We start from the raw sequence: 25,453 nt of genomic DNA on the forward strand, positions 1-25,453 counted from the left end.
GTGTAATCTTGTGTTCTCTGAAAATTGTATACATGAGAACGTAAACACAGTACTTCATGTTTTTCCATGAGAGTTTCAAGGAGTTAGCATTGGTATTACAGTGCAAGAGAAGGGACCATCTGTTTGTTTTGTTGCCATAATACAGCAGTTTAAAAAGTTGTCACTTTGACATGTTAAAAGTGGAAAAGGGTGTGTACTGTGAGCTCTACGTTTTTGGGGACTCAAAGGTTCTGACAGCCTCGACACAAGGAAGCAATAGAAGTGATCCCCTTTTATATAAAGGGAGATGTTTGATGCCTCTTTCTTCTGAATCTTTTTTTTAAGAGAAAGTGTTTGTATCTTATCTTAGGGGAAAATTATTGCCTCTAATCATTCCTTCAAATTCAAAAAGCCACCCTAGCTTCCATGATACAAACATTATTTTGTTGGATACTTTTGCAGTTTTCATCCTGAGATGACGTGTATGTCTCTCTGCACAAAACAACAGTACGGGTGGATCCTCAAAGTTCTGTTGTCATTTAACTGGTGAAAAGATCCTCATCAGTAAAAACATGCAAATTTCAACACCTTTTCTATTAATAGGTTGGTACCTACAAGATGTTTTTTGTTACGGAGATATAGCAACACGCGTAATGTCTGTGAGCTGATAGTGGGGACCTACCTGAAGGATTTAGCAGGCCTTGGCCAAATTCTTACCTGTGGTGTATGAGCCAACAATGCACAACATGGCTTAGAAATATAGCAAATATTCCTCTCATATCACAAAGCATTAATTATTACTGATATTGTATCTTAAATTTTGATATTCTAGGTTTCCTACTGACTTTAAAATACCTTACCCTCTTCGTTTCAACATCTACATTACATCTTTGCATTCAGTTATATTTTACCTTACGTTTGTCTGTGGCTAGGTTACTTTAGGTTTTAACCCTACTAAGGAATATTGTCTCTGAAATTTTTTTTTTCTTTAAAAAGGAACTAGTGGGACATCACTTTGAGGTCTTAACAACTTACAACTTGTTCCCTCTTGAATTTATCTGTGAATACAGATTGCCATTGCACCCAAGCTGAACGTCTTGAAAAAGATTCTGTTTGAATGAAAAGAATTGCACATAGGATCATCTCCTTGTTCCTTTTCAGAGCATCATGTCTGAAGTAGGAGCTGGTAATGGCAGTGTAATTTTGTTTTTCTTTTACAACAGTACACAAGAAAATATATTACTCTGTTTAACAAACTGATGGCCACATAACATTTTTCATATTCTTTGCATAATTCATAGTTGTCATGCTAGCCTTCATGTTTGAAATTATTAATAGTAGCAGCTGATTAATGAGAGTTCCACACAGTGTTTTACTTAAATTTATTTTAAGAATACATAAAATGTAGTAATACAGAAGCTTGTTTACCTGGAAATCCTCCCTTGAGTCAGTCTGTACATTCAAAACACTTAGTACAGTCGCATTTCTGAAAGCACTGCTCAGCAGTGCTGCAGGAGTAAGTCTGAAGTTAGTTAGCAATAAACTAAAAGCATCTCTTTAATAACTTAGCTCTTTTTACTCTGTCAAAAAAGTAGTTGGGATCTTAATGGTGTTTAACAGACGGAGATATATTAGCCAAAATTATAGAGAAGAAATGATTCAAATGTTGTGAATGGACAAACAGTGAAATCAAACCATCTAAAACAGAATGTCGTATGTCTAAACTCAGCCTCTTGATTTGACCATTCTTCACCAAATTTACAGAATCATTACTGTATGTTTTATGACCGTATTTTACCAAACAAAATATCCAAAGCGATCTTTTTACAGAAGTCCACGTACCTCAGGATTTTTTCTTACAAGAAATGCATTATATTTTGACTTACTGCAGATAAAGTACCATTGTACCTTACAGGTAATAGTTTATTTGAGTAAGAGAGACTTTGACATAGAACAGTGGAATTGTGATTTTATGGTGATTGTCTACTTTCAGAGAAAACAGAATTCAGCTGTTGCATCGCTGTGTGTTGTCCATTATACTGTGCTGAAAATTTTTTCGTCTTTCATGGTTATATGTTGTCTGAACAGTATGTTTGTGCTGATTATATGACATAGTTGTTGGCAGTACATGGGGCTATGTGGAAAATGCATCATGAAACCTTCAATTTCAGAGTGAGGGCAACAAAATTATGGTTGAGTAGTTGATAGGTATCATTGGAGGGTTTTATGGTGTGCAGTTGATTATAGCACTTAAAAAGTCAATCCCTGTATTGAGCCATTTCATCCTTTGTTCCCATCCATTCTGAAGAAGAAATGATTAGGCAGTGTACCTCCTGGAGAAAACAGTAAATTCTTTTATACATCACAGAAAGTTAGGAAAAAGTGGAAAGTAATTGTCTGAAAAATTAATTGCCAGTCATCTGTAATCATTTCCTACTCTTATGAGAAAGTACTATAGAATTTAATAAATATGAAATATATTAGAATGACTTTCATTTTTTATTGAGATTATTCTCTAAAAGAAAAATACTAACTAGGAAACTAAGTCCTCCTATTTTCTAAATGATTTTAGAGAAAGAATGCAACATTAAGATCAATGGGGGAAATGCCAGTAATACAGAAAGCTTATAGGTTTCATTTTTACTAGACTCCAGCTTCCTCCGAAGTGGAATATTAAAAATGTTTTTTTCATCTGAGCTCAGGTATTTTTAAAATATTTTCAAATGACTGAATGCCATTCTAGAGAACTGGAGTTTGATTTGAGCCATTAACATCAAATACGTGACTGAAACTGTTTTATAAATATAGCCTCTGCAGTGGTGATTTATGACTATCTAGAAACTTTCAGATGTCCACTAACAGCTGTAAGAGGGAATTAAAATAGGCAATGTGATCCTGTTGATATCTTACACAATATAAACATTTGAGCATGCTATAAATTGTACATGTGAATGGGGCCTACCACTCTCTCTGTTTAAAAATTATTTCAAACATAGTGTGGTTTGTTTGTTTTGGAAAGCTGACTGAAAATGTCTAGTGTTTCAGCGCAGAATCTGAAGAGCTAGCGGAATTAATTTCTGTCTGGATGCATTTTTTAAACATTTTTTCCTTAAAATTTTCATTGGAAGAGAATTTATCACTGCAAGATTTTTGGTAGTAAAGTTTCTCCAGTACCATCCATTTTTTAATACATTTGATTGTACTATCAGAATATTTATGGTTTGAAGTCTTTTATATGTATCATTTTAAAATATGTTATCATTTTGAAGTGTTTTAAATTCAGAAAATCAAAATAGACAGGACCAAGTTGAGTGTTTAGTTATATTCTTCTTTTCTGAAGTCTCACCCTGTAAAGGTGTAACTGGGGGCACAGTTTGATACATTGTACTTAGATATTAAATTACAGTTTATGGGATAGTCTTGAGCTCATATTTTGTTGTTTAATGTTTGTATAATGAAACTGTATTGGGAAATAGAGTACTAACTTTGTTAAATAATATACTGTATCTTATTTATAGTAGTAAGAAGGGTTTAAATCAGAAATAAGAGCCGTTAGTAACAGAATAAGTAAAGCTAATTTTTTAGAGATAGGGCTTTCAGTGCAAAATGTGGGTGTTTATTTGATCTTCTGTGGCTTAAGAACAACACTGCAATAAGATCTTATGCACGAAAACGCATGTGGTGATAACTGTCTTGTATTGATGTAGTTGTTTTCAAGATGAACGTGTTCCAAACGTGAATCTCCATCTTCCTCCTCTTCACTGTTGTCATTATCATCACTGGCATGAGTCCTGCAGATGCGTTCTGGAGGGACTGTCCTGTGATATTGTAGGAGGAATGTTATTTTAGTTGCTAAAAATAACTCACAACTTCAGTTTATTGCACAGATGCTGTCTATTAAGAGATGTCAAAGCGTTAAATTAATCAGCAAATTGATTTTTCTAAGTAATATATTTATTGAAGACATTTATGTTACTCTTTTTTAATGTCTCTCCTTGCATTGTTTTCTCACTCATATACTTAGTATTTCTGAGGAAAATACTGGCCAGTAAAAAAAATTCTTCTATATGACATACATAAGATCCATCGTTTGTGATTTCTTTGCTTTGTCAACAGTGCAAATCAAATAGAGAAATAGCCTAACTTAGCAGCTCTGACATGTTTTGATCACCTTGTTTCTCTGCACAGCGTTTGCAACGGTGATGAAAAGCGTGATACTAAAATATGTTTGTCTCAAGTGATTGCGGCTGGCTGAAAAGTTCTGAAAAGACTCTTTCAGTGGTCGTAAGCAGCCGAAGACTCTTGTCAGTTTTTTGAAACCAATATGGTCTTTGGTCCAACAGCAGGAAAAGCTAGTACTTTGCTGTGACTGTCAAATTGTAGCTGACAATGGGTATGTGGCCCAAGCTGTATTACAGATTAATTTTCTGGAGAGAACTGGTACTCAGCAGCTTGAAGAACTATGAGGGAGGGTGAAATCACGCTTTTCTCCTGTCAGAGAAAATACTGTCGCAGAAAACTCAAGATTTAGTTCCTCCTTTAGTTCCTCCACTTAAAAGTAAGCAGTTCTTAAAAGAAAGCGTATCTTTTGTTACATTTATTTTAATACCATCAATTTAATAAAGAGCTTGTAGTTACCTTATTTTATTGTTGTTAAGCCTTAGAAAACGTAATTTTTTCATTTCTTCAATTCCAAACGGCACAGACTTTAATTCATTGTGATCCAGAAACAACTCTCTCAGAGAGTGATACGCTCCAAAAAACGATACGGGATCTATTCCATCATCGTTAAGTTTGTTAAAGGACAGGTAGAGATATTCCAGTCCGGGCTTCATATGACCAAAGACATATCCTGGAATTCTTTCAATCTGGTTTCCTATAAGTATCAGGTGTAGTAAAGATTTTGGCAGATAGGAGGGAACATGATATAACTTATTATAAGAGAGATCAATTGATTCCAAGTTCCTGCATTAAAGGAGGAAAAAAATGGGATGAAAACAATACAATACACTGCATTGTTAATGCTACATATTCTGTACGAAGTTAACACTTGACAAGGAAAGTAATTTTCTAAGGGAAATTTTTTTCTGTTAGTGGAAGAGAATGCATTTGATGGAACATGGTCAGATATAATTACCCTGAGAATAGAAAGGATTGAAGTAATTAATTATCAATCAAGCATCATGACTTCTGCTGAAGGGGAGAAATCTACTGATATGAGTAGAGAGATAGGGTTGAATAAAGAGGAAACCTAAGGGACTAATTTATTATTGATAAGCACTGCCGAATTGTAATAGTTATACTAGAAAGCATAAAGTAAGCTTGAGACTGAATTGTTTATCTCGTTGACATGGATTTTTAATTTTTTTTCTAAAGCCTATTTGAAACTGAATTGCTCTTAGGAATGACTCTGAAGTAGCCATTCCCATGTGCTTTGCTTCCAGAGATGAGAGAAGCCATTAGTAACAATGTGGTTATTTTCAGTTCAAATAGTTTCCAAACCCAGAAATCGACAGGCCTGCAACTGTAGGCTGTGGCAAGGTACCCTGTGCAGCTTGGCAAGTAACTCGAGTATTGCGTATGCTTTAAATGGTGAAATTTTAGAGAACTGGTTACCTTTGTATGAAAGAAGAGGGATTTGGGCTGTACTCTTATTTTAGTCAGAAGTTACTCATAACTTCAGTTCAGAGTTGTCCTGTTGTTTCTGCAGCATGACCCACTTCTAAATTTCAACTATCGAAGATTCAAATGGCTGGTGATGGACTTGTGTTCGTAATCTTATGCAACCCAGAAAACTTTTTTGTTCCTATTGTGATGCACGTAACAGAATCGGAGTGTAAACTACCTTTGTCAAACTGTTTAGCCTATGTCACCAGTGCTATTTCTAAAGCTCCAAAATAATAATTGGTAGATGAGATGAGCAGTATGTTGGGCGACCCTGTTTTAGATCAACGTTTTGTTACTCTGATGTGGTCAGCATTAGGTGTGGGTTTACCAGAAGAATTAAAAGCAGTATAGTCTTTTCCTCCTTTCATTTGCATTGCCTGCTCTGCATATATTCTGTTCTTAGATGATGGGGCTGCACAGTCTTCCCTTCAGCTTATTTGCTTATGTAATTACTGATCTGATGGAAAATAAGGCTAGATAAATATTCAATTATTTTTAAATTATGTTTGAGATAATTTATTAATACCAAAACATCAATTAGTTGAATGGAATATTATCAATAATTAATGCTCTCTTTTGTCTAAGAAGTACTTAGACAATCTTAAAGTGGCATAGATTTGAGCTGTATCGCTGTTTTAAAGCTGACTCAATATTTCCTAGATTATGCAAGCTAAGCAAAGGAAATTAGGAAAAATTAGTTAAGGAAAACCAGCAAATTAAAGATGGCCAGGATTTTGTTCAAATTAAAGATAATAAAGTACAAATGTTTATTTTATTAGCTTATTAATAATAGAGAAAAAATAATATGTCTTAAATGATTGATACTTACTCTTGGTTTATCCAAGCCAAAGGTGCTATTCTGTTTTCTTCTAATTTGTTGTGCTTTAGCACAATGACGTTTATGTTTCTTGTATGGTTAAAGCAAATTTCTGACACTTCTTCAATTTGGTTATTTTCAAGGTATAACTCCTACAAGTGGAAAGAAAATTTGTGAAAGCAAAATATACTATTTTCCCTGTTGCAAAATAAACATATCGTTATTAGCTGTCTTCCATGTTACATGGTAAAACTGTTAATTTCTAGATGAAGAAGTAATACTCTGAATCAGAGGCAGTTTGTAGATGTAGTATGACTTTCAGAAACACCATTTTCCAAAGTAATTGGTTTATTTTCTCATTTGTTAAAATGTAGATTGCTTTGAACGACCTTTTTTTTTTGCCTAAAGTTGTACAGAGTAAGAATGGAATATGTTGTGAGAGTGATCAGATTGACAAGAAGAATTTAAATGTTTTTTTTTTTGCTTGAAAAGCTATAAATCAAAAATATTTTAAGTTTTATTTTCTTAATGTTTTTGCTGGGCCCTTGTGAGCTTTGACCGTCGCAAATTTGAAGGGAAATATAATATTAATGGTTTACAAAACAGTGCTAAGTATCTTCAAAGTGTAACAGCTATACGTTTTACAAAATTATAGATTAAGATTTTGAGCATGGCTTGCCATCTAGGATAAACCTGACACAAAATAAAAATAGGGCAACAACTGAAGTATGTGGAGAATCTAAAACAGCATTGAAGACCTGCAGAAGTCATCTTTGGGAAAGGAGAAAAGGAACTACTTAGCTCAAAAATTGTTGTCTGTAATTTTATTAGATGTTAGTTTAAAATTAAATGTTTCCAATGCATATGAGCTGTAGAGAAACTTGGCAGGTATTCCTTGTTTCATCAGAGAGGGATGAAGTCAAAAGTGGAAAAAGAAGAACGTAGAGTATGAGTGAACGGTCACTGGCAAATAGTACGCTGAAGAAAAGTTACTAGCTGTAGGTGCAGAAGCTGATGTTACAGAAGAGATATTGTTAGGTTTGCTTGATTTGATTTTACTTTTTTTCCTCGCATTTCAGACTATAGAAGATCCCAAGGAAGGGAATAAAAGGAAATAATGCAAGGACAATGCAATGAGAAAGAGCATTAGGAAAGATAGAACTGAGAGAGCGAGTGAAATTAATAGTTAGCAAGAGTTATTTTTGAAGCAAAGACTGAGGTGAACAGAGACTGAAACAAGGCACAGATTGAGAAGGAGGAGGCAAGTAGCTTCCCGGTGGTGTCCTTAAAAACCCCCAACAAAATAAAGCCCGAATTCTGGGCAGAGGAATAGGATGGGAGACTACCAGAAGGAGAAATTATCTGATTCAAAATTGAAGGATGAGGGAATTGTCAGGGAAGAGCAATAAGAAGCGTGCTCAAAAATAACCCCAGAAATGAGGAAAAATGCAGCAAAGGTTCAGAACACCACTAAGATTGAACCCAGCCAAAAAGGAAGAGGATAGCTAGAAATAGGCATTAGAAGAGGATTCCTTGGACTGAAATGAGGTGTGGAATTGAATAGAAGTGGCTGAGAACAGCAGATATCTTAGACAAGTCAGTGGTCCAGAGGAAAAAAACCAAAACAAACAAACTTAATAGTAATATTGTAAATTAATTTTTAGTATACTAAAAGAACAGATAAGTGACATGCATCTTCAAAAACTCCTCTTCGTCTTCCTGTTCCCATAGCAGGGTTACTTGTAATGACGTTATTCCTGGGAGAGGTTTATTTAATGTATTTCTAAAAAACAATTGTCTAGTCAATGGATATAGGGATGCATTTATTCCTATGTGCAATTTTCTTTATTCAGAACTTTCCACGTATTTAAAAATGCTGCGAGTATTTCCTTAAATTCTCTCTTCTCCGGACTAGAAAATCTTAGTTCCTGCAGTCTCTCCTTGTGAGTCGTGTTTTCTAGATCTCTGATTCTTCTTGCTTGCTTGTGAAATTTACTTAGTGTGGTAATCCAAAATGGACAGAGCACTTTGCACTAAGTCGTTATCTGTATTGAGTGTGTTATGTGAATGATATGTAACTGAACAGACAGTGTTTTACAGTTTTACTAAATTTCCTTGCAGGCTATATTATTTTGTGAATGTCTGCTAGAGAAATTCAGTCTTAGAATACATCTGGGATGGAGCTGATATATAAGTAAATTTCTAGAAGTAATAATTTAGTAATAATAATTAGTATATCTAGAAACAAATTTATAAAATATAAATTTACCATCTCCATCTGGTGATAGTAAGGCAATAAATAGAAAAAATTATGATAATATCTCTGGAAAAATAAAGCTTACTTTTTTCTCTCTCTCTTATCCCCCCCCTGCTCTTTTTTATTTTTTATTTTTATTTTTTATTTTTTTTACCTCAATTGACGTGGGAAGGCCTTGTGGGATAATTCTAAACTTATTTCTCCCCAGGCGCAAATAAGAGAGACTTTTCAAAGGGTAGAAGGCCAAAGGACTGACGTTTGCTTCGCTAAGCTGATTTCCTTCTAATTCCAAGGTGACCAAGTTCTTTAAATCTGAGGAGAAAAAGTTGGAATTTCTATTAGTTAATGCTGTCTCATATCTTATTAAAATACATCGCATGTTTAAAATTTAACGATTTTAAACATAACAAAATTCTCTTCACAGCAATGAAAAAATGTTTTCCTAAATGAATTTTAATTTGTAATACCATAGTCATAGAGTTACATTAATTATTAGTTAGTAGAATTTTAGAGATTTATAGAGGGTTGTTCTTTATAATTTTCTCTCCCACTCAGAATGGGAAAGAAGGCAGCTATAAGAATGGTGAATAGCGCTACCTTTAGGCCTTATTACTTAATGGTTGAGGGTAGATGATGTTTGGAGTAGTGTGTGGGTGCTGATCTCTGCGCAGATGCCCTGTGATCTCCACAAGTCTCCAGTCACTTATGTGAGAATGAGTATGTTCCTCTTCCTTTGGGCTCATATCTTCCTGTCCTTGCTCTATTCCTTTCAACCCCTTTTTGTACCAAGTGGTGAGAACCCTTCATAGATTGTACTGTTCCTCCTCCCTGGGGAATAGATCATGTTGTTTTCAGCCGTTCAAGTATAGGTCAAAGAACCCAGCGTTGGCCAATGTATGTAAGCGAGAAATATTGTTTCATAATAAAAGATTCCTTATTCACAAATAATCCAAGTAACTGTTTCTGTTTTTACAGAAGCTTTGCATGACTCCTCCTAAGAATGTAGTTTGATCATTTAAATCTAACAGGCTCTCATTGCCCCTTAGCCTGCATTTTCTTTGCCTTAGCTCAAGCATTTGCACTGCTCCATAGTAAGCTGTATCACTAAACTGATCCAGTTGCCATAGGGACCCTTCTGGCAGATTAGAAAACAGAGTAGACGAGTGCAGTCAAATTAGGAAGTGGTTTAATAAGATTATGGTTTAGTCTAACTATATTCTGCTTTAATTTTCAGGGATGTTACACTGACTTATTACATATTCACTTTTTTTTTTGCATACACTTATGTAATTTCGAAATATTGAATATAGTTTCGCTGCACATGAAGCAATCAGGGTATGGTGTAGAAGCGTTATCAACACACTTCAAATCTGCTTCTACTTAGCAACATTAAATATGAGCTTCATCGAGAGACTTGAAGTTACATGAACAAGGAAAATGCGATTAAAAAAAAAATCAGTCAAATGTATTTTAATCTTTTGATATGATCGCTATTACTTTCTTAAATACCTTGTAAGGTGTCTTCATCAATGGCATGAAGGTGGTTATCATTTATTTTTATTTCTTCCAAAGTTGATGGTAATTCAGAGGGAATATGTACCAGCATATTTCCATCCAAATACAAGCGTTTTAGCTTTTTCAGGATCTTAATTATAGGGAAGAAGAGGAGAAATCAGATTACCAGAGTGTAAAATATATGAGTAGACATATAGTGTGGCCATTGCAATCATTTTTTTAAACATACTGATTTTGAGGATGCTGCATTTTCAGCAGCAATGCAGTAGTATCTCGTGTTTTAAATATGTTTTTCACCTATCAATCTAATTATTGGTTTATATTAACTATTAACAAAGTTGCCAGTTATGATAATGTGTTTTGTGATGTGATATTTCTTCTGAAGAGCTTGACTGAACACATCAACTTTTCACGGGCTCCGTCCTGCAGCTTTTCTGATCAGAAGTATCTGTATTTCTTCTCCTATCTTTGACTGATGTATGTATTCACTTACTTTGTTTATTTTTTATCTTTATGCAATATTTAGGAGCTCTAAACACATGTATTTATAGGGTTTTTTTGTATTATGCATTTACTCTATACTCTTCATTTGTTAGCAAAATGATGGGTTTCTATAGGTCAGCAAATTTAAACTTAAGCATAAAGGCAGCAGTTTTTTCAGTGATCAGGGGTTCTTATGACTTCAGTCTGCCAAAAAAATTCACATGAAAAATGTTCTTAGCTTAATTTTGATAGGCATGCATCACTAATTATGCAGTAGTGAGCGCTTCTTGGGAAGTTACTTTAATTAATCAGTTGTTTTAGTGCTGGAGCCACTGAAGCCTGCTTTCCTCCAGGCTTGTTTTGATTACCTGCTGGTGGTGGTAAGTCACACTGAAATTTAATTCATAATTGAGATACCTTTCTAGTCTGCTTTTTCCATGCAGTCTGATTTCATAAAATTTGTAGGAACCTAATTCCTCTATTAAACCTGTTTAAAATCTGCTAAAGTTATTTGAGTTATGTGGAGGGGAGGGGAATATAGAGAGACCTACAAGAAGTCTGATTGCATAGGGCAGGGAACAGAATTAAACACGTGCTATGATAATTCTATTTGTTGTTCATATGTTTTTGTATTCATCTTGCCTGAGAAAGCTAGATCTTGATGCCTTACTTCCATATTTGAATTAGGGCTTGTATGTTCTTGTTTGCATCATACAGAAATTATTAGGGGACTATGCTGACTTCAGGTGAGAAATGTGTAGAAGCAATCAAATATGGTGCTACCATATAAATTCCTCTTACAAGACTAAAAGCAGAATATAGAAGGAATCTTGGAACATTCTGTGAGGTAATGGCTGTTCTTTCAGTAAGCATCTGTGCTTGAAAGTTTTTCATTAAAGATAGTCAGGAATAAGCATACAACTGATGTGGTGAACTACTGTTGCATTCAGTATTCAGTGCTATTTGATGAAGTTATGTGCTAGATGGTGGTATTTTTTGAAAATGAAAATATTGTAAGCCACAAAAATGGTTTAGATTAATTTTAATTAAGAGTGCAATGACACTCAACTGTTACTAGTAGAATTTTATAGCTACACCTGTCATTAGGGATCATTTTTAGATAACGAAAGCATAAGATCTTTTTGTCTAAACAAATGCTTTATGGAATTAGTGTAGTGAGATAAAAAATAAATTTATAACTCTTGGACATGAATATCCAAGGTGTTATTAATTAAATACAAACCCTTCTATTCTGAAGTCTCTAAACTGCAACTGATAATATATCAGCACAAAATTGTTTCTCGTATATAATTTTTTAGCAGTCGATACTTAGTGAATGTCATTCAAATGCCTCCAGGGGTTACTCGTAGTAGGTGCAAAATGTTTTAGATCCAGTGACTGAAAATCTGTCTCACGGTTATGGAAAAACTGTATTGCAAGCAAAAATTAGTCATAGGATAGTAGATAAAATAGACTTTCTTACTTTGAATGCTTGTGGACCTATGCCAGGAGAGGTAATATTATTCTTACTCAGGTCAATCCATTCCAAATTGGGTATCCCATTGAATGCTTCATCTGAGATGGTAGTGATAATATTTCCTAGGATAAAATTCAGGAAAATAGTTTGAATGATAAATTACAGTATGTATCTGCGTTGTGTAGTACTGTACATGAAAAAATATATAATGGGAATAGTTGTATTATAAATAGTAATTGTGTGAAGATACAGTCATGTTTATTGTCTTTCAGACTTAGCTATAAAATTCATTCTAATGCATTTCTGTGATAAGAAACTATATTGTGTTAATGCTGATGTTGACTGGATTTGAGAAGGGATAATGTTAATTGATGAGAAAAAATAATGTAACGTAGATCCATTGCTTACCTGTAAGGTCTAGACTTGTTAAATCTGGATCTGCAATTGGTGGTATTTGTGTAAGTTTGGCATTAATACAGCTTACTGTGGAGTCCAGCATGGAACATCCGGATGGCAAAGAAGTTTCTATGGGTGGAACAGGAATTGGGAAATGAGGTGGCACTCTGAAAGCATTTCCTCTTAAACTGTCATCTTCTTCGTAGCTTTCATATTGTAGTTCTTGTTCCTCAACTCTCTCTCTCATTCTTTCTTTTTCCATTTTATTTATTTCTTCTTTTTCAGCTTGTAGTTCTTTCTCTTCATATGATAGTCTTCTTTCTTCATCCTTTCTTGTGATAGGCTTCTCTTCTTTGCGATAAGCCTTTTTTCGACTTTTTTTGCCTTTTCTTTTTCTTTTCCCTTCCTTCGTTCTAAGAATCTCTTTCTCTTTCGACTCTACTCCTTCTGTTCTAATCAGTTCACCCTTTTCACCTTGGGTATGTGCTGATGACCGTGTAACGGGATCACCAGGGTCATTGGGTTCTGGAGAATCACCAGACAACTCAGTTAGGTCGTCCATTGAAATAGTACTTGGATCCAAAGAAGAGGCTGTCCAGGATAATGAGAACAAGAAAAATCGTCTGATAAGAGGATAGGAACTGGACTTAGTTTTAGTAAACGTTATTCCCTTTATATATTAAAATTCTATAACTATAGAAGAACAATATTCCCCTTAGAATATGATTTCAAGGAATGAAAGCATGGCCTTATATTACTGCTCAGCAGAAAATCGAGCCTTTGAATGACTGATGAATGATTGAGCCAACTATGTAGCCATGATTCATGTAGCCTTCACTGATCTTCCTTTTTGAACTAATGCATTAGTTAGGTTTCCATGTTAATGCAGGGATCCAAAGAGGAAAAAGAATGTGTCTGGAAGCGGGAGGAAGGTAATTCAAATAAAATTCACGCAGGCTAAGACTTGCACTCCAGTGCAAAGGACTATCAGTTGCATAGATGGCTCTAGGTGGAGAGCTAAGCAGGGTAATGTGTTGAGTCAATTACCAAAGTGCGTTTTTTACTCAGGTAACAGGGCAACTCAAATAAAAGGAATTTAATTTTTTGATCAACATGGCTATTAGTTCTACAGCTAATTTCTATCTTGTCTCTGCTCAGTGCATTTGTCTTGTTCTCTAGCGCTTGCTCACTGAGGTCCACTAATTTGCAGGCTTAAGATTGGGAGCAGGGGAAGGAAATCACATTTCCTCTTCATCTCCTCATGAATTCCTTTTCTTTTTAGATGTACTCTTTTTGTTTACATTTTTATGAAGCACAGCATGGTTGTATTTCTGTTGTTCATATTCCGAATGTACTGTTTCTCTTCTCTTGTTTGATATCAAATAGGCGCATGTGTGTTTATGCTCTCAAGAAAATGTCCTTATATAAAAGATTTACTAGTCTATAAACTATATTATTTGCATGTCTAATACATTAATAAAGGCTATTAATTATTTATTGATCCTGTATACATTAACGTTGGATATAAAATGTAACCAGTTGTTATTTCTTGGTATGGTTCCTGTAAGTAGGATTTTGTAAAGGTGGGAGGGAAAAAAGCAGAAAAGAAAAAAACAAATATATATGTATAGAAACACAACATTATTTTTCCTATTACAGACTTACTTAGCATCTTTTTTGTTTACATATTAACTCAAACTAATCTAACAGCGAGGATTCTCTGAGAAAATGAAGTCAACTTTTGTTGACATTTTGAGGAACAAGGATATCTCACTGCTCTTATCACATATTTCAGGACTTGTTTTCCCTATAAAAGGGTAGTATCTATCTTGTAATACTAGATACTACTTAAATGTAGCTTTTACATAACTTTTTGTGTGAGGCAGTTTTTAGAATAGTGAAAAAAATTACAAGGTACTGTACCAATATCAGAACAAACCGGGCAGCATTCTCCTGCAGGTATAATAGTGTTGTGACATTTCAGAGGATGGCACATGGTTGTATCACATAGCACTTTTCCTTTTGAACAGAGACAAGTAATGCAGGGTTCGGGGGACCATACAGCTTTATCGTACATGATCATCCCATTAGCTGTGCAGTGCCCCTGCTTTCCTAAGAAAAAGAAATTGAAAATTAGACTTATACAGCTTAAATGGAAATAAAAACCATAGTGCTTATTAAACCTTTGGGAAGAAGCACTCCTAGTATGTTGTAATTTTGAAAATAATAAAAATATAGCCTATTCTAAGTATCTTCTCCCTTTTTTTAAAAAAAAACCCCTGTATTATCTTCAGCTAATTAGTACTCTCTAAGCTCTATTTGGTTCTCAGCCTTTCAGTTGTGAAGACGATCAAGAATTATTGTCTATATAGCTGTTACCCCGTTACAACTTCACAGTGAAAACGGAGTGCGGGTTCAATTGCTCCATCTCTCTCAGGCAGTCATCAAAACAGTTCATCTTTGCCTCTCACTAACAAACTGATGAGGACCCTTATTTCCCTTGTCTTATGAGAAAACTCTCTTGAATTATTCAAATCTGAGATTTTCTCAAAATGGGAAAATTAAATTTAGGTAGTGAGTTTCTGAGGGTCTCTTGCAGGGCAGCTGCTTTGTTCCTCTCCATGTTTAGAAATGGCAAGCAGATGTCACAGATCTCAGTGAAAGCTGCACATAGATAAGCTTGAGAAAGAAGCAAAAGTTTTCTTCTTTCAAATTAGGTTAAATGAATCATACAGAACGTGAGAATCATTTTATCTGGGCTCCATTCTGTTTCCTTTCTGTGCAAAAGGGACACCTTTTCTAATGTCTTGCGTACGAAATCAGAAAGTTTTGCTAAGGCTTTGTGGGAGTGGGATTGTGTCAATATTGACTCAGTGGTTACTGTTCATAGGCTTAATGTAAGTAAAGTCTGTTGTGCAATGGTTGATATGATGGAAAATTTCTCCTTTTTCCAATAAACTACTTTATCTGGAGAAAAAAAACACTTTGCTTTGAAAATAGTGAATTTGTACAACTTGCTTGTACTAATAAATACTTTGTCTCCAAAGGTTCTGCATGTGACTAAAAACCTCAGGGTACCAGCTGAAATGAAAGAAATGCAGAAGAGATTTGTATTAAACTATACTCAGATATTCAGCAGGCAAATTGTTTGGATAGCATGAAGACTTGAGAAGGAAACTATTCCAAGCCTCTCTTTCCTTCCAGTGGCAGAATCTATCTCAGCAAATGTTTCCTTAAGCAGTTGTCATCCTAACTCCAGGATAAATACTGCAGTTCAGCAAGACCCCTTTTGTTGTCTTTTGAGAGAGGGAAAGCCAAGGTTGAGATTCTTCATCTAGTACAGATTTTTTTCCTATTTTTGAGTGTATCCCTGAATCTGGTTAGAATCCCTAATCCCTACACATACTCCTTTTTTCTTCCAAAGTAATGTAAGAATGCATTTCTGAGGTGTTCACTTCAAACTGAAGTACCCATCTCTTAAGTTACTTTTTACTTTCTTGTGTATAAACAGAAATTTTCTTCTTTTCCTAGAAATGGCTTGACTTTCTCTTGCACTGGTGTGAAGATTGTCTAATACCATGGAAAAGATGTTATTTCAACTGAATTCACATGAAAGAGACTTTCGTTTGAGATAGGCAAATAGTCTTTGGAAGGGCTGTGTGCGCAGCTAGCTTTCCCACTCTCTGCCCTGCTTTGAGCAGGTTATTCTCTAAATATCTTTATGACTACTGTAAAATATTTGCTTTGAATAGCAGCTTGAAATGTCTGTGAAATTAATATTTTTAACTCAAAATCTGGCATTTTGCGAAGTCCTTCAGGGCAGTCCTACTCTCAGCTTCATGATGGAGGTATTCATTTGCCTTTTCACTTAACCTTTTGACGCAAGCTTTGTTTCATAGAACAGAAATTATTAGAATCATCCTGTCTGGTTGCTCCTCTATATTCCTTACATTTTAAAAGTTGCTCTTTAGATTTGAATTACTATCAGGATGGAAAGGGGGAGAAATTAAGTTTTTGAATAGTTGCACCTTATTATTTTTTCAAAGGCCTAATTAGTCCATGATATGTGTAATTTCAGCAGCATAAAGTCGTGCTCTAAACCACTCAAGCCATGTTATGAAAAGGAGGAGATGAATTAGCCAGGGCCAAATGCTATTTGGCTGTGAGTCCCTTTTCAGTCTATCCAGGTATCTATAATCCAGCTGTTTGCTGGACGCTTGTTAAGATCCTGACTTTATTTTTTGTGTGCTTGCCTGGCAGTTGCTTTTTTTTTTTTTTTTTTTTTTTTTTAAATATTCTCCAAAGGAGGAAAAACCCACTACACTTTCTGATGTTAAACAATAAAATGTCAGCTGTTTTGGAGAAACATATCTGGCTTGAGATGGAAATGCTTCTGTGCTTCCTCAAATTCTTTATTTTGATTTAGCTACTAGACTGTATCTAAGCCGTTGCAAATCGTGTCTGAAGAAGGATAAAGATATGGGTTATCAGGACTTGGCCTCTGCAAACTTCTCTAACAAATTGTGCTGATCTCTATGTACCTGAGAGTTACTTAAGAGACAGCACATGGCTATTTGTGTGTGCTCAGAGAGAGACATTACCCCCTCTGTTGCGCTGCAGAATTGCTGTGTCTTGTTCCACTAGCATTCACATAACCCTAGTGGGGCAGAGAAAAGCCTGGATTGTGATCCTCCCAAAACTTGCTCTCTCTTGAATAAGATCAGTATGGTGGTATGAGCAGGGAGAAGTGAGTTTCAAGAGATACAGAAAGAGTACAACAGTGTACCTGCTATTATCCTGCTCTGCTCAATAGGCAGGCTATAGTCTATAACAGAGAAACATGACTGAAAATTATCTTATATGGTGGTAAAATGATTGATTTAATTTAGTTTAATTGGTTCACATGATTTTTATATAGAGGAAGGAAATTACTGTTGATTCCTGTTAAATCTCTATTTAAACAGATATTTTTCATCCTGCTTATGATATCTATAAATTGTTTTTCGGCTAATAACGGTAGAATAATTAGTTGGAAGAATGCAAATTAAATTCTGGATTTTGGACTGTGGGTTTTTTTTTTCACTTCTGAATCGTGATTAATAATAGTGGTCAATTATTTAATAGGTTCTGTTTTTCCAAATCTGACATTAACTTACAAAAATTTTGAACTTTATGAGCTAGACTAAAAAAATACCTTGTGGTTGAAGTCTTTGGCAGATGAGCATAGGACTTTTAACCTTTGGAAATATGGTGTAAATATAGCATTAGATTCCAAATAAAATGAGTTCAGTGGTTTTAGCTCAACTTTTGGATGCAAGTCCAGATAGAAAGAAATCAGGAGGGAGGGAAGCATGCATTATTTCAGCATGACTGATGGTCTCTGACAGAGTGGCTGGAATATCTTACATAAAGTGTATCCTATTTATGTGGTACTTTCCTCTATTTAATATAGAAATTATTTTAAAATGAAAGGTTTGACATCAGTTGTATATATTATGAGAGCAATATTGTATTACACACTAGAAATGCTATGGTCAAGAGTTCTGCTAGTTTACCCATTCAGACCAGTTACTTAAAAATATTTGGTTTGAATTGGCTCATCCTTTCTGAAAATAAGGATTCTCGACAAAGAGTAATTGTTAAGAAAATGTGACTAAGATATGTTTTGCCATTTAAATTGAAACCTATTCACCTGGTGGTCGTGTCCATCCTGTGACGTTAAAAAGCTTAAGATAATAAACTAAAGCTGTTTGCTTACAAAATTACACAATTATCATATCATGTAGAAAAGTGGTAGTACTTTCTTATTTTGTTCATAACATTCATAAAATTGCATATGATATTTTTATTTAGTGTGTGATCTTTGCAGTGCTGGAATCAAAGCATCTATGCTGTTACAACTATTATCTATAGGGCAGACGGGACCCTGTATTGGCCTTTCACAACATCCCAGTATCTCTTCTTTGACCTTTTAATTTTTTTTCCATGAAAATAAATGAAGTGTTACAATATCTCAACAATTTTTCAAGCGGTTAGTAACTGTGTTTTTGAAATTCAAAAATACTGAAAGTAGTATTCAGAATTTCTTGTCTTCAGGATGTATGCCTGGTTTTGAGACTCTTGTGAGTCTTTTTTTTTTTTTTTTCATTTGAGAGTCCTAATTTCCCATTTGTGAAGTTGAACCGAAAATCACAAGGGTCCTAGGGCAAGAGTTCTCTCTTTCTTTATAGCACAAAGAACCAAAGAGATGCTTATCTATCAGTTTTCAGTCCCTTTCTGGTCTTGCATTCTTTGAGAAAACTATAGAGTCCTCTTATGATTACTGCAGCAGGTTTCAGTAAAGACTAAGTGAAATAGTACTTTTGTTTGTTTGTTTCTTAAGATACCAAATCCTCTCCCCCTTGCATTTCCTTCCAAAAGATAAAATACGTTTTAGTACAGTGATGTGAAAACCTCTAGATCTCTGCAAAGACAAGTTTTATATAAGTCATGTTGTTAAACTTCTTTCAAACAGCTCCAGGGTCTATAAATAGATGGCGAATAGAGTGATCTTGTGTTGAATGTATGAATGTGTAAAAACACATTAGCCTAGTTTTTCCATTGTTAGCGTATCTTAAGGAAAGGGTCTTGTTTTTAATGCGAGTTTCATGCTGTAGCTATTATTGTGTGACATGGATTTATTAAAAATAATGACTTATTCCCAAAAGATTGCATATAGTCTCGATGTTACTTTTTAAAAATATGACAGAAATTTAGCAACTTGAATGCCACTGATTCATTGATGTTAGAACTTCAGTGAAATGCTATTAATTGACTTAGCAGATAATACTGAGAAACCAGTTCTTAAAATTGGCCTTCAAACTGGCTGGACATTTGGAATTATGTAAATACTACCCCAGCAAAATTTTTGTTAGATATAATAAAATGAGAATGTGGAAAAATTGCAGAACGTATTAGTTCCAGGGCAAAGTTAGATTCTCTGTAATACTTACCTGGTAAGACACTGTAACTAGATTCATGTCCACCCAAACCTATGAGAGAGTCAAATACTCCCATAACACCATCATCAATATTAATGAGAGGTATACTAGGTATTACAGTAACAGGAGCTGGAGGCTTCATCCTTGGCTGTCTCTGAGACCTGCGTCCTTCTGAGGAGCTCTTTCTTAATCCTCTGTAGTGCATTCTTCTCCTTTGCCTCCTAAGAGTTGCACTGGTTTCGTTTTGAAAAAAATCAACGCATAGAGAGACAAGCAGGAAATAATAGATGGAAGATGTAGCCTGCATGTTTTTGTGTCTCTCAAAAAGTGTCCTGGAAGAGGAAAAGAGGAGGAAATTAGATATCTAGACAGCTTTTTATATCATGTCAATCATGTAGTGCACTTTCTAAAGCAGGTGGACCAATATATTACTATATATAGCTGTTTGGAATCTGGTTTGAACTTGTTTAAAACCAGTTCAAAACCGATGAGTGTAACAAGTTTTTTCTCTTGGAAAAAATTTACCTTATGAGAGCTCACCAAACAATTCTAGTTCTGTGGATCTCCTCACCTAAGCACAATAGCCAACTATCCAATACCTCTGGATAGAAGGATATTTTATTATATCAGCTAGCCACTGAATAAGTCAAATTGAATTTAGGAGTTTGTTTTCCAGTCCAAATTAGCTGTGCATCAAAAGAGGGACTAGCTGGGGTTATGTTTAAACAGGTAGTGTAGGCTGTGCCATTAGATAATTGCAGTTTAGTAATTGGTATTGCTTCCAGCAAGGGAGTTCCTGAGAGCTCTAAAGTTTCTTCCTTTTTGCGATTACTAATGCTTCTTCCAGGTTGCCATAACTTCTGAACATGGAAACAGCAAAGTATCAGAAAAATGGATAATCTGTTTCCAGTTGTTCTGCCCCAAATCCTCTGGCTTATCATTTGTATGTAAGGTGTTTTTCACTGAAGATGAAAAGAGATGTTACTTTTGCTCCTAGATTAGCCATCCGCATGTTTAACAGAATTGTGTTAGTTTTGTCTGGGAGTTTGACTGGAATAGCGCTCTTTGTGCTGTACTGTGTCCCTGCTTCTAGTGGAAGTTTTTAAGTGTAGGTAATCTAAAAATGTTGATCTATAATGGGTTGTGTTCTACGTTTACTTTCTAAAAGATTCAAAATTACTATGTATCTTGAGCTTCTTATGCCTCTGACAGAAAAATTACATTTCCTGTCACCAATAGATGGCATTCCAAAAGAGAGCAGTCAGGATGCAGGAGTGTGCGCAGAAGGCTGTGCCAGGGCCCAGACTAGGCTGTGCATGTCCGAAGCTATTGAAGATTTGTCATAGTTCTGTTGGCATAGTTACGTCAAAACGAAGCTATGACAGGCATTTTAATCTCTTCTGTCCTGCAGCCTGTTTATTTTAATTTGAGATTGCAGGGATTGAAGATACCAGTATTCTTGTGATGTCGAGAAATAGCTTTCACTGATGAGAACTTGATACTTGGAGCACTTCATCTTTGCGTCCAAGCTTAGGCTTAGAGTATGTCCATGGCTTTTCCTCTAAGGAAGTCTTAAGGGAATGCAAGACTGTTTTTCCTTAATATTTGTCAGCCAGGCTTTCACTTCCGAGTTAGTCTTCTATGCTTACTTACGTTGTATAAATACAGTATAGAATTACTTTAGGGACTAAAACTATGTTATTGCCTAAACCAAATTTCTAAAAAATTTATGCACCTTGATATTTTATGATTTATATAATAGGTCAAGTTTTTAGTACAAGTTGCCAAATTTTCCTCTAACATAAGGCATGTGATTGATTCTATGTTTTTCATGCTTCCCAGAGCATAATTCTCATGTTCTCTTTTTTTTGAATGGAAAGTCAGCAGGAAATAAGCTTAAAAACACTTTCACTTTTCCCTAATGTTATGGTTTCTCTGTTTAACTATTTTAATTTTAAAATATTTGAGCAAATATATACTCATTTTCAGAATTTTGTTCACCTAAGCTATTATTTTTATTCCCATTTAAAGATAAATTTGAGATAGCTAGTGTCTTGCACAAATTCATGTAATGTCTCAAGTAATAGTAAGAGTTGTGAAAATAATCCAGAATTTAGTATATGCAGATCCCTTTTTACCCATTAGATAGACATTATTCCAAAATGCTGTATAAACTTTATGCTGTTGTTTTATTTACAGAAATTGAGGTTAGATAGATGCAGGAGCTTCCGCATTGATGATGTTTTTTCTTTTCCAGAAAGTGCTCATTTCTTAGTACCTCATCTTGCAGGAAGAATGACCCAATATTTTTAGTTTCTAACTTACTTACATAGTAATGACTAACTACAAAAATTGCACGGTAAACTTCTGTTCCGTATGCTGTAATGAAACGTGCAGAGAGGCTGCAGGGAGACCTGGATGCATAAAGAAAAGTCTTGAACATGTGTATTTGTTCTGTTAAGCTAGGGACAACTTAATTATGGTTACATTTTTATGGTACACTTTGTAATGCTGTGACTGCAGTATCTAAACGACTCCTAAATTACATGGTGGGTTTTTTGTTTCTTTTAGCATTTAACCATTTGCTCCTGTCATCAGAGGCATAACACTATGGCTGAAATACTTTTGCATTCTTTAGGCATGTATTTTTAAAAGGCAGGAAAAATATAGTATGAATTACATTATATTTGCTTTCCAACCAAGCCTCAGTGTTTTGCTATTAACTTAATAGAAAAAAAGTAAAACCCTTGCAAATCCAGGTATTGTAATGCAGAACTTGTTTTCATAAAATACGTTAGACTTACAAATATAGAAAAACAAAAAACACCCTCCCTAAAAAGAATGTGTCTTTATGAACTAAACATATTCACCTATGTGAGTTTATATGCTATATTTTCACACCAAGTGTATTAAGTCTTAAGGACTGAAAGCTTAATACTGCTGCTTTCCTCCAAATGGAGTTCTTTGCACAAAATACTGAGATACTTTTCCAAGTTTCTTTTCTTGGCTTATTTAATCAGTGGTGGCTCACCTTTTAAGGCCCAAATCATAAATATCTTGCAAGAAAAAGGCCTTATATGCATTGGGCCTTTTGTGTGCCCATGACTAGAATCCTCAGATTAGCTATCAAGAAGCTACTATATTTGGTATGGTGCCAGTCAACTTTTAAATCTGGGCAAATTCAAGCTATTTGACCTCAAGACTTGTAATAAATTATTCTCTATCATAATAAAACTATAGGTTGCTAGTATATTGAAATTATTATATTGTCAGATTATGTTGCCAGATATTCTCAACTTGACTGCATTGCTATACCTTTTTTTTTTAAATTTTACACGTAAATGTTTAGAACATGCAAAATATGCAGCAGCATCCTTAATAACTTCTACTTTAATCATGTCTTGTGTTCATTAGTTTGTAATTTTCATGATGTTCGTCTCCACTGTCAGTGGATGCAGTTCAGTATCTGTCATTTTGCTATTATGTTAATGGAAATAGTTGATTTTTAAAGCAGTGATCCTTTAAAAATACCCAGAACCTCAGAATTTATTAAATAATCTCTCTCTATTCAGTCTAAATATAAATATCTTTAAGATGTCAAGGTTCTTTCTCATGATACACAGGGGTTAAAGTGATTTATCAAGATTCTCACATACTCTTCTTTAAATTGATTGCATAGAAATGAGTTACATATAGCCATACCAGCAAAATAATTGCACTTTCAGTTAGTTTAAGCTTGAAGTGTGTGGCAAACATTCATACCAAACAAAAAGCAGATCAACTGGTACTGCATACTTTCTTTAGAAAAGCATTTATGTTCAGTATTGCTAAATATAGCTAATATTACTTCATACATATTTGCAAAGTATCAAACGTTCACCATTAACATGTAGTTTAAGCCATTCAACCCCATGCTTTAAGCAGTAATTTAAAATTCAAAACATATTTTACCTTGTAATCTAACCTAACAGCAGATTCTGCTTGGTGTCATTTAGTCTCCAGTTGCAAATGAAACAAAATCACACTGATATCTTTAAAACAAGCAGAGAAACAGTAGGGGTTGTTGAAACATGCTAGCTGATTCCTTAGTTAAGTCTGAAAAAGCTTCTTTCCCTGGGGACAAAGCGCTGTTCTGTTCTGTGTGCAGAGAATCAGCTAATTCTGCTGCTCAGAGAACTAAAAACCTCGCCGAAGGAGAATGAGAAGCAGCACAATGTGGTCGGTCCGTAGGCTGACAAGGCACAGCTGGAAATTCTCTTCCAGTGCTTACAGCTGCGTAAGGAGCAAGAAAATGGACTGTTTTCAAAAGACCTCAAAAACATGTGTTTTTTTCCAATTCTGTTTTCCATACTTAGAAGTCAGTGTCCAGGTGGCATGTTTTTATGCAGATTTATTATTTTACAGAGATAACATATTTTGGCAAGCATAAGCTTAACATAAACATTTTTGTTAAAATGGGAACATTTTTTTGAATTCATATTTTCTTAATCCACTTATGCATATATATTCTATAATCTATAAGAAACAAACCTTTTTACTGACATTTTAGGAGGGAAAGCTTTTTTGGTTTTGTTTTTTTATGTTTTTGTCTATTTACAGCAATGATTTCACCATAACTTGTAGCTTATGCATGGAAAATAAAATCACTGAGGCATTTGCCCTTCGTTTTTTGTAAGGGTAATTACATACTGAAACACGATACTGAAACGCAGCTCTCCAGAAGCTGCAGTGAGGTTAGTAATCCAAGTATGAGAAGTGAGTGTGGGGGGAAGGCAGGGGGGGAGTCATGGTACCTTACCACAAGTCCTTTGTGTGCCTTTTCGTTCATCCTCAGGCAGAGTTTCTGTAGAGTCTCATAGTTTGGTGAGGTGGTGAGTCTGCTGGGTTTGAAATGGCAAATTTACCTGGTAGATGGAGTTGTCTGAGTTCTTCTGACGTTTAAAATTTGTTGTTGGCTTGACTTCGCACTCTAAGGACTGTTTAGGCAGATGGTTATGGAATGTATAACCACCGAGTTGACCATAATTGTTGGCTCGTACGTGGTGGAAAGATACTGGGAAAACACATTGTCTCTTACAATAGCTATTCAGTTTCTATTGTACTTTGCTTTGCAAAATCAAGGATAGAAATATTAACTTTTTGCAGGGTATCTGGAGCTGTTTAAAAAGGAGGGAGATGGTTATACTTAAAAAATGGAGCTTGTATCTGGAATGAGATAGGACAGTTCAGTACCTTTGATAAAGGATTTGATTTGTAAAGAGGAAAGTGAGTCAAACAATAGGACAACAGTTATTCTAGTGCAAGTGGAAGGAAGAATAGTATATTACACTTTTTCCCTGGTTATGTCTGTCAGGTAAGAGACTTCATGTACTTAAATTATGGCGTATCTATTAGAGACAAAAGTGATGGATAGGATTCGCTTCACTGTATCTTTCAGTACTGCTTTTCATGCTTCTGATCACTGTCTCAGGATCATCTTCAGTGTTTAGGCACGTGCCTCTAGGAAGCCTGTCTGGATGGACCACAGAATTGCATAATAGGCCAATAGGGTGGATCTGGCCAGTCTTTGCTGATAAGCAGCTTTGTTTACTGCATCTTTGCTGCATATGGTTATCTCTGATCTCTGAATTCTAGCAAATCCTTAAAGCTGAACTTAAAAATTTAGGTTATGTTATCTCTATTTTTTTGAAAGGCCAACAGCTTCTAGTGGCTTTCCAGAAAACAGTGGGACACTGTCTTACCTCACCACCTGCTAGACCGTGCTATAAACATCTGATATCCTCTAAGCAGATTGAAGGCTCTTTTGTAGAGTTATTGAATCCCATTATATAGACATCTCTAAAAACAAATATTCTGGCATGAACAATGAAGCACAAAAGCTT

At 34.9% G+C, this 25,453-nt stretch overlaps 2 protein-coding genes across 12 annotated transcripts in view; one reads left to right on the plus strand and one right to left on the minus strand.

Moving 5' to 3' along the window:
- CENPP (centromere protein P) overlaps positions 1-25,453 on the plus strand; it is a 160,555-nt gene that overhangs the window by 100,089 nt on the left and 35,013 nt on the right. The window lies entirely within an intron of this gene.
- On the minus strand, positions 1,345-24,454 carry ECM2 (extracellular matrix protein 2). Of its 2 annotated transcripts, none has more exons than XM_068907465.1 (10): positions 24,370-24,454; positions 19,584-19,903; positions 14,515-14,703; positions 12,604-13,182; positions 12,202-12,317; positions 10,230-10,365; positions 8,875-9,032; positions 6,476-6,615; positions 4,618-4,944; positions 1,345-3,797 (listed from the first exon to the last, which is right to left on the minus strand). In XM_068907465.1, exons 2-10 carry the CDS (start codon positions 19,876-19,878, stop codon positions 3,596-3,598), a joined length of 2,142 nt encoding a protein of 713 aa, XP_068763566.1. In that variant the 5' UTR covers positions 19,879-19,903; positions 24,370-24,454; the 3' UTR covers positions 1,345-3,595. The 2 variants fall into 2 exon arrangements, with proteins under 2 accessions (XP_068763566.1, XP_009686398.1); XM_009688103.2 differs by lacking the exon at positions 24,370-24,454 and adding an exon at positions 23,523-23,810.

Source organism: Struthio camelus, chromosome 14 (genome assembly GCF_040807025.1).
Source record: "Struthio camelus isolate bStrCam1 chromosome 14, bStrCam1.hap1, whole genome shotgun sequence".
Taxonomy (NCBI): Eukaryota; Metazoa; Chordata; class Aves; order Struthioniformes; family Struthionidae; genus Struthio; species Struthio camelus.

What these genes read in the sequence shown, in the direction of transcription:
- ECM2 (XM_068907465.1), bottom strand. Translation starts at nt 19,878, where the DNA reads ATGCAGGCTACATCTTCCATCTATTATTTCCTGCTTGTCTCTCTATGC. An exon ending in AACAAGTCTAGACCTTACAG is followed by an intron (nt 12,318 to 12,603) that starts GTAAGCAATGGA and finishes ATTTTATCCTAG; the next exon opens with GAAATATTATCACTACCATC. An exon ending in TGATGAAGACACCTTACAAG is followed by an intron (nt 9,033 to 10,229) that starts GTATTTAAGAAA and finishes TTTTCTCCTCAG; the next exon opens with ATTTAAAGAACTTGGTCACC.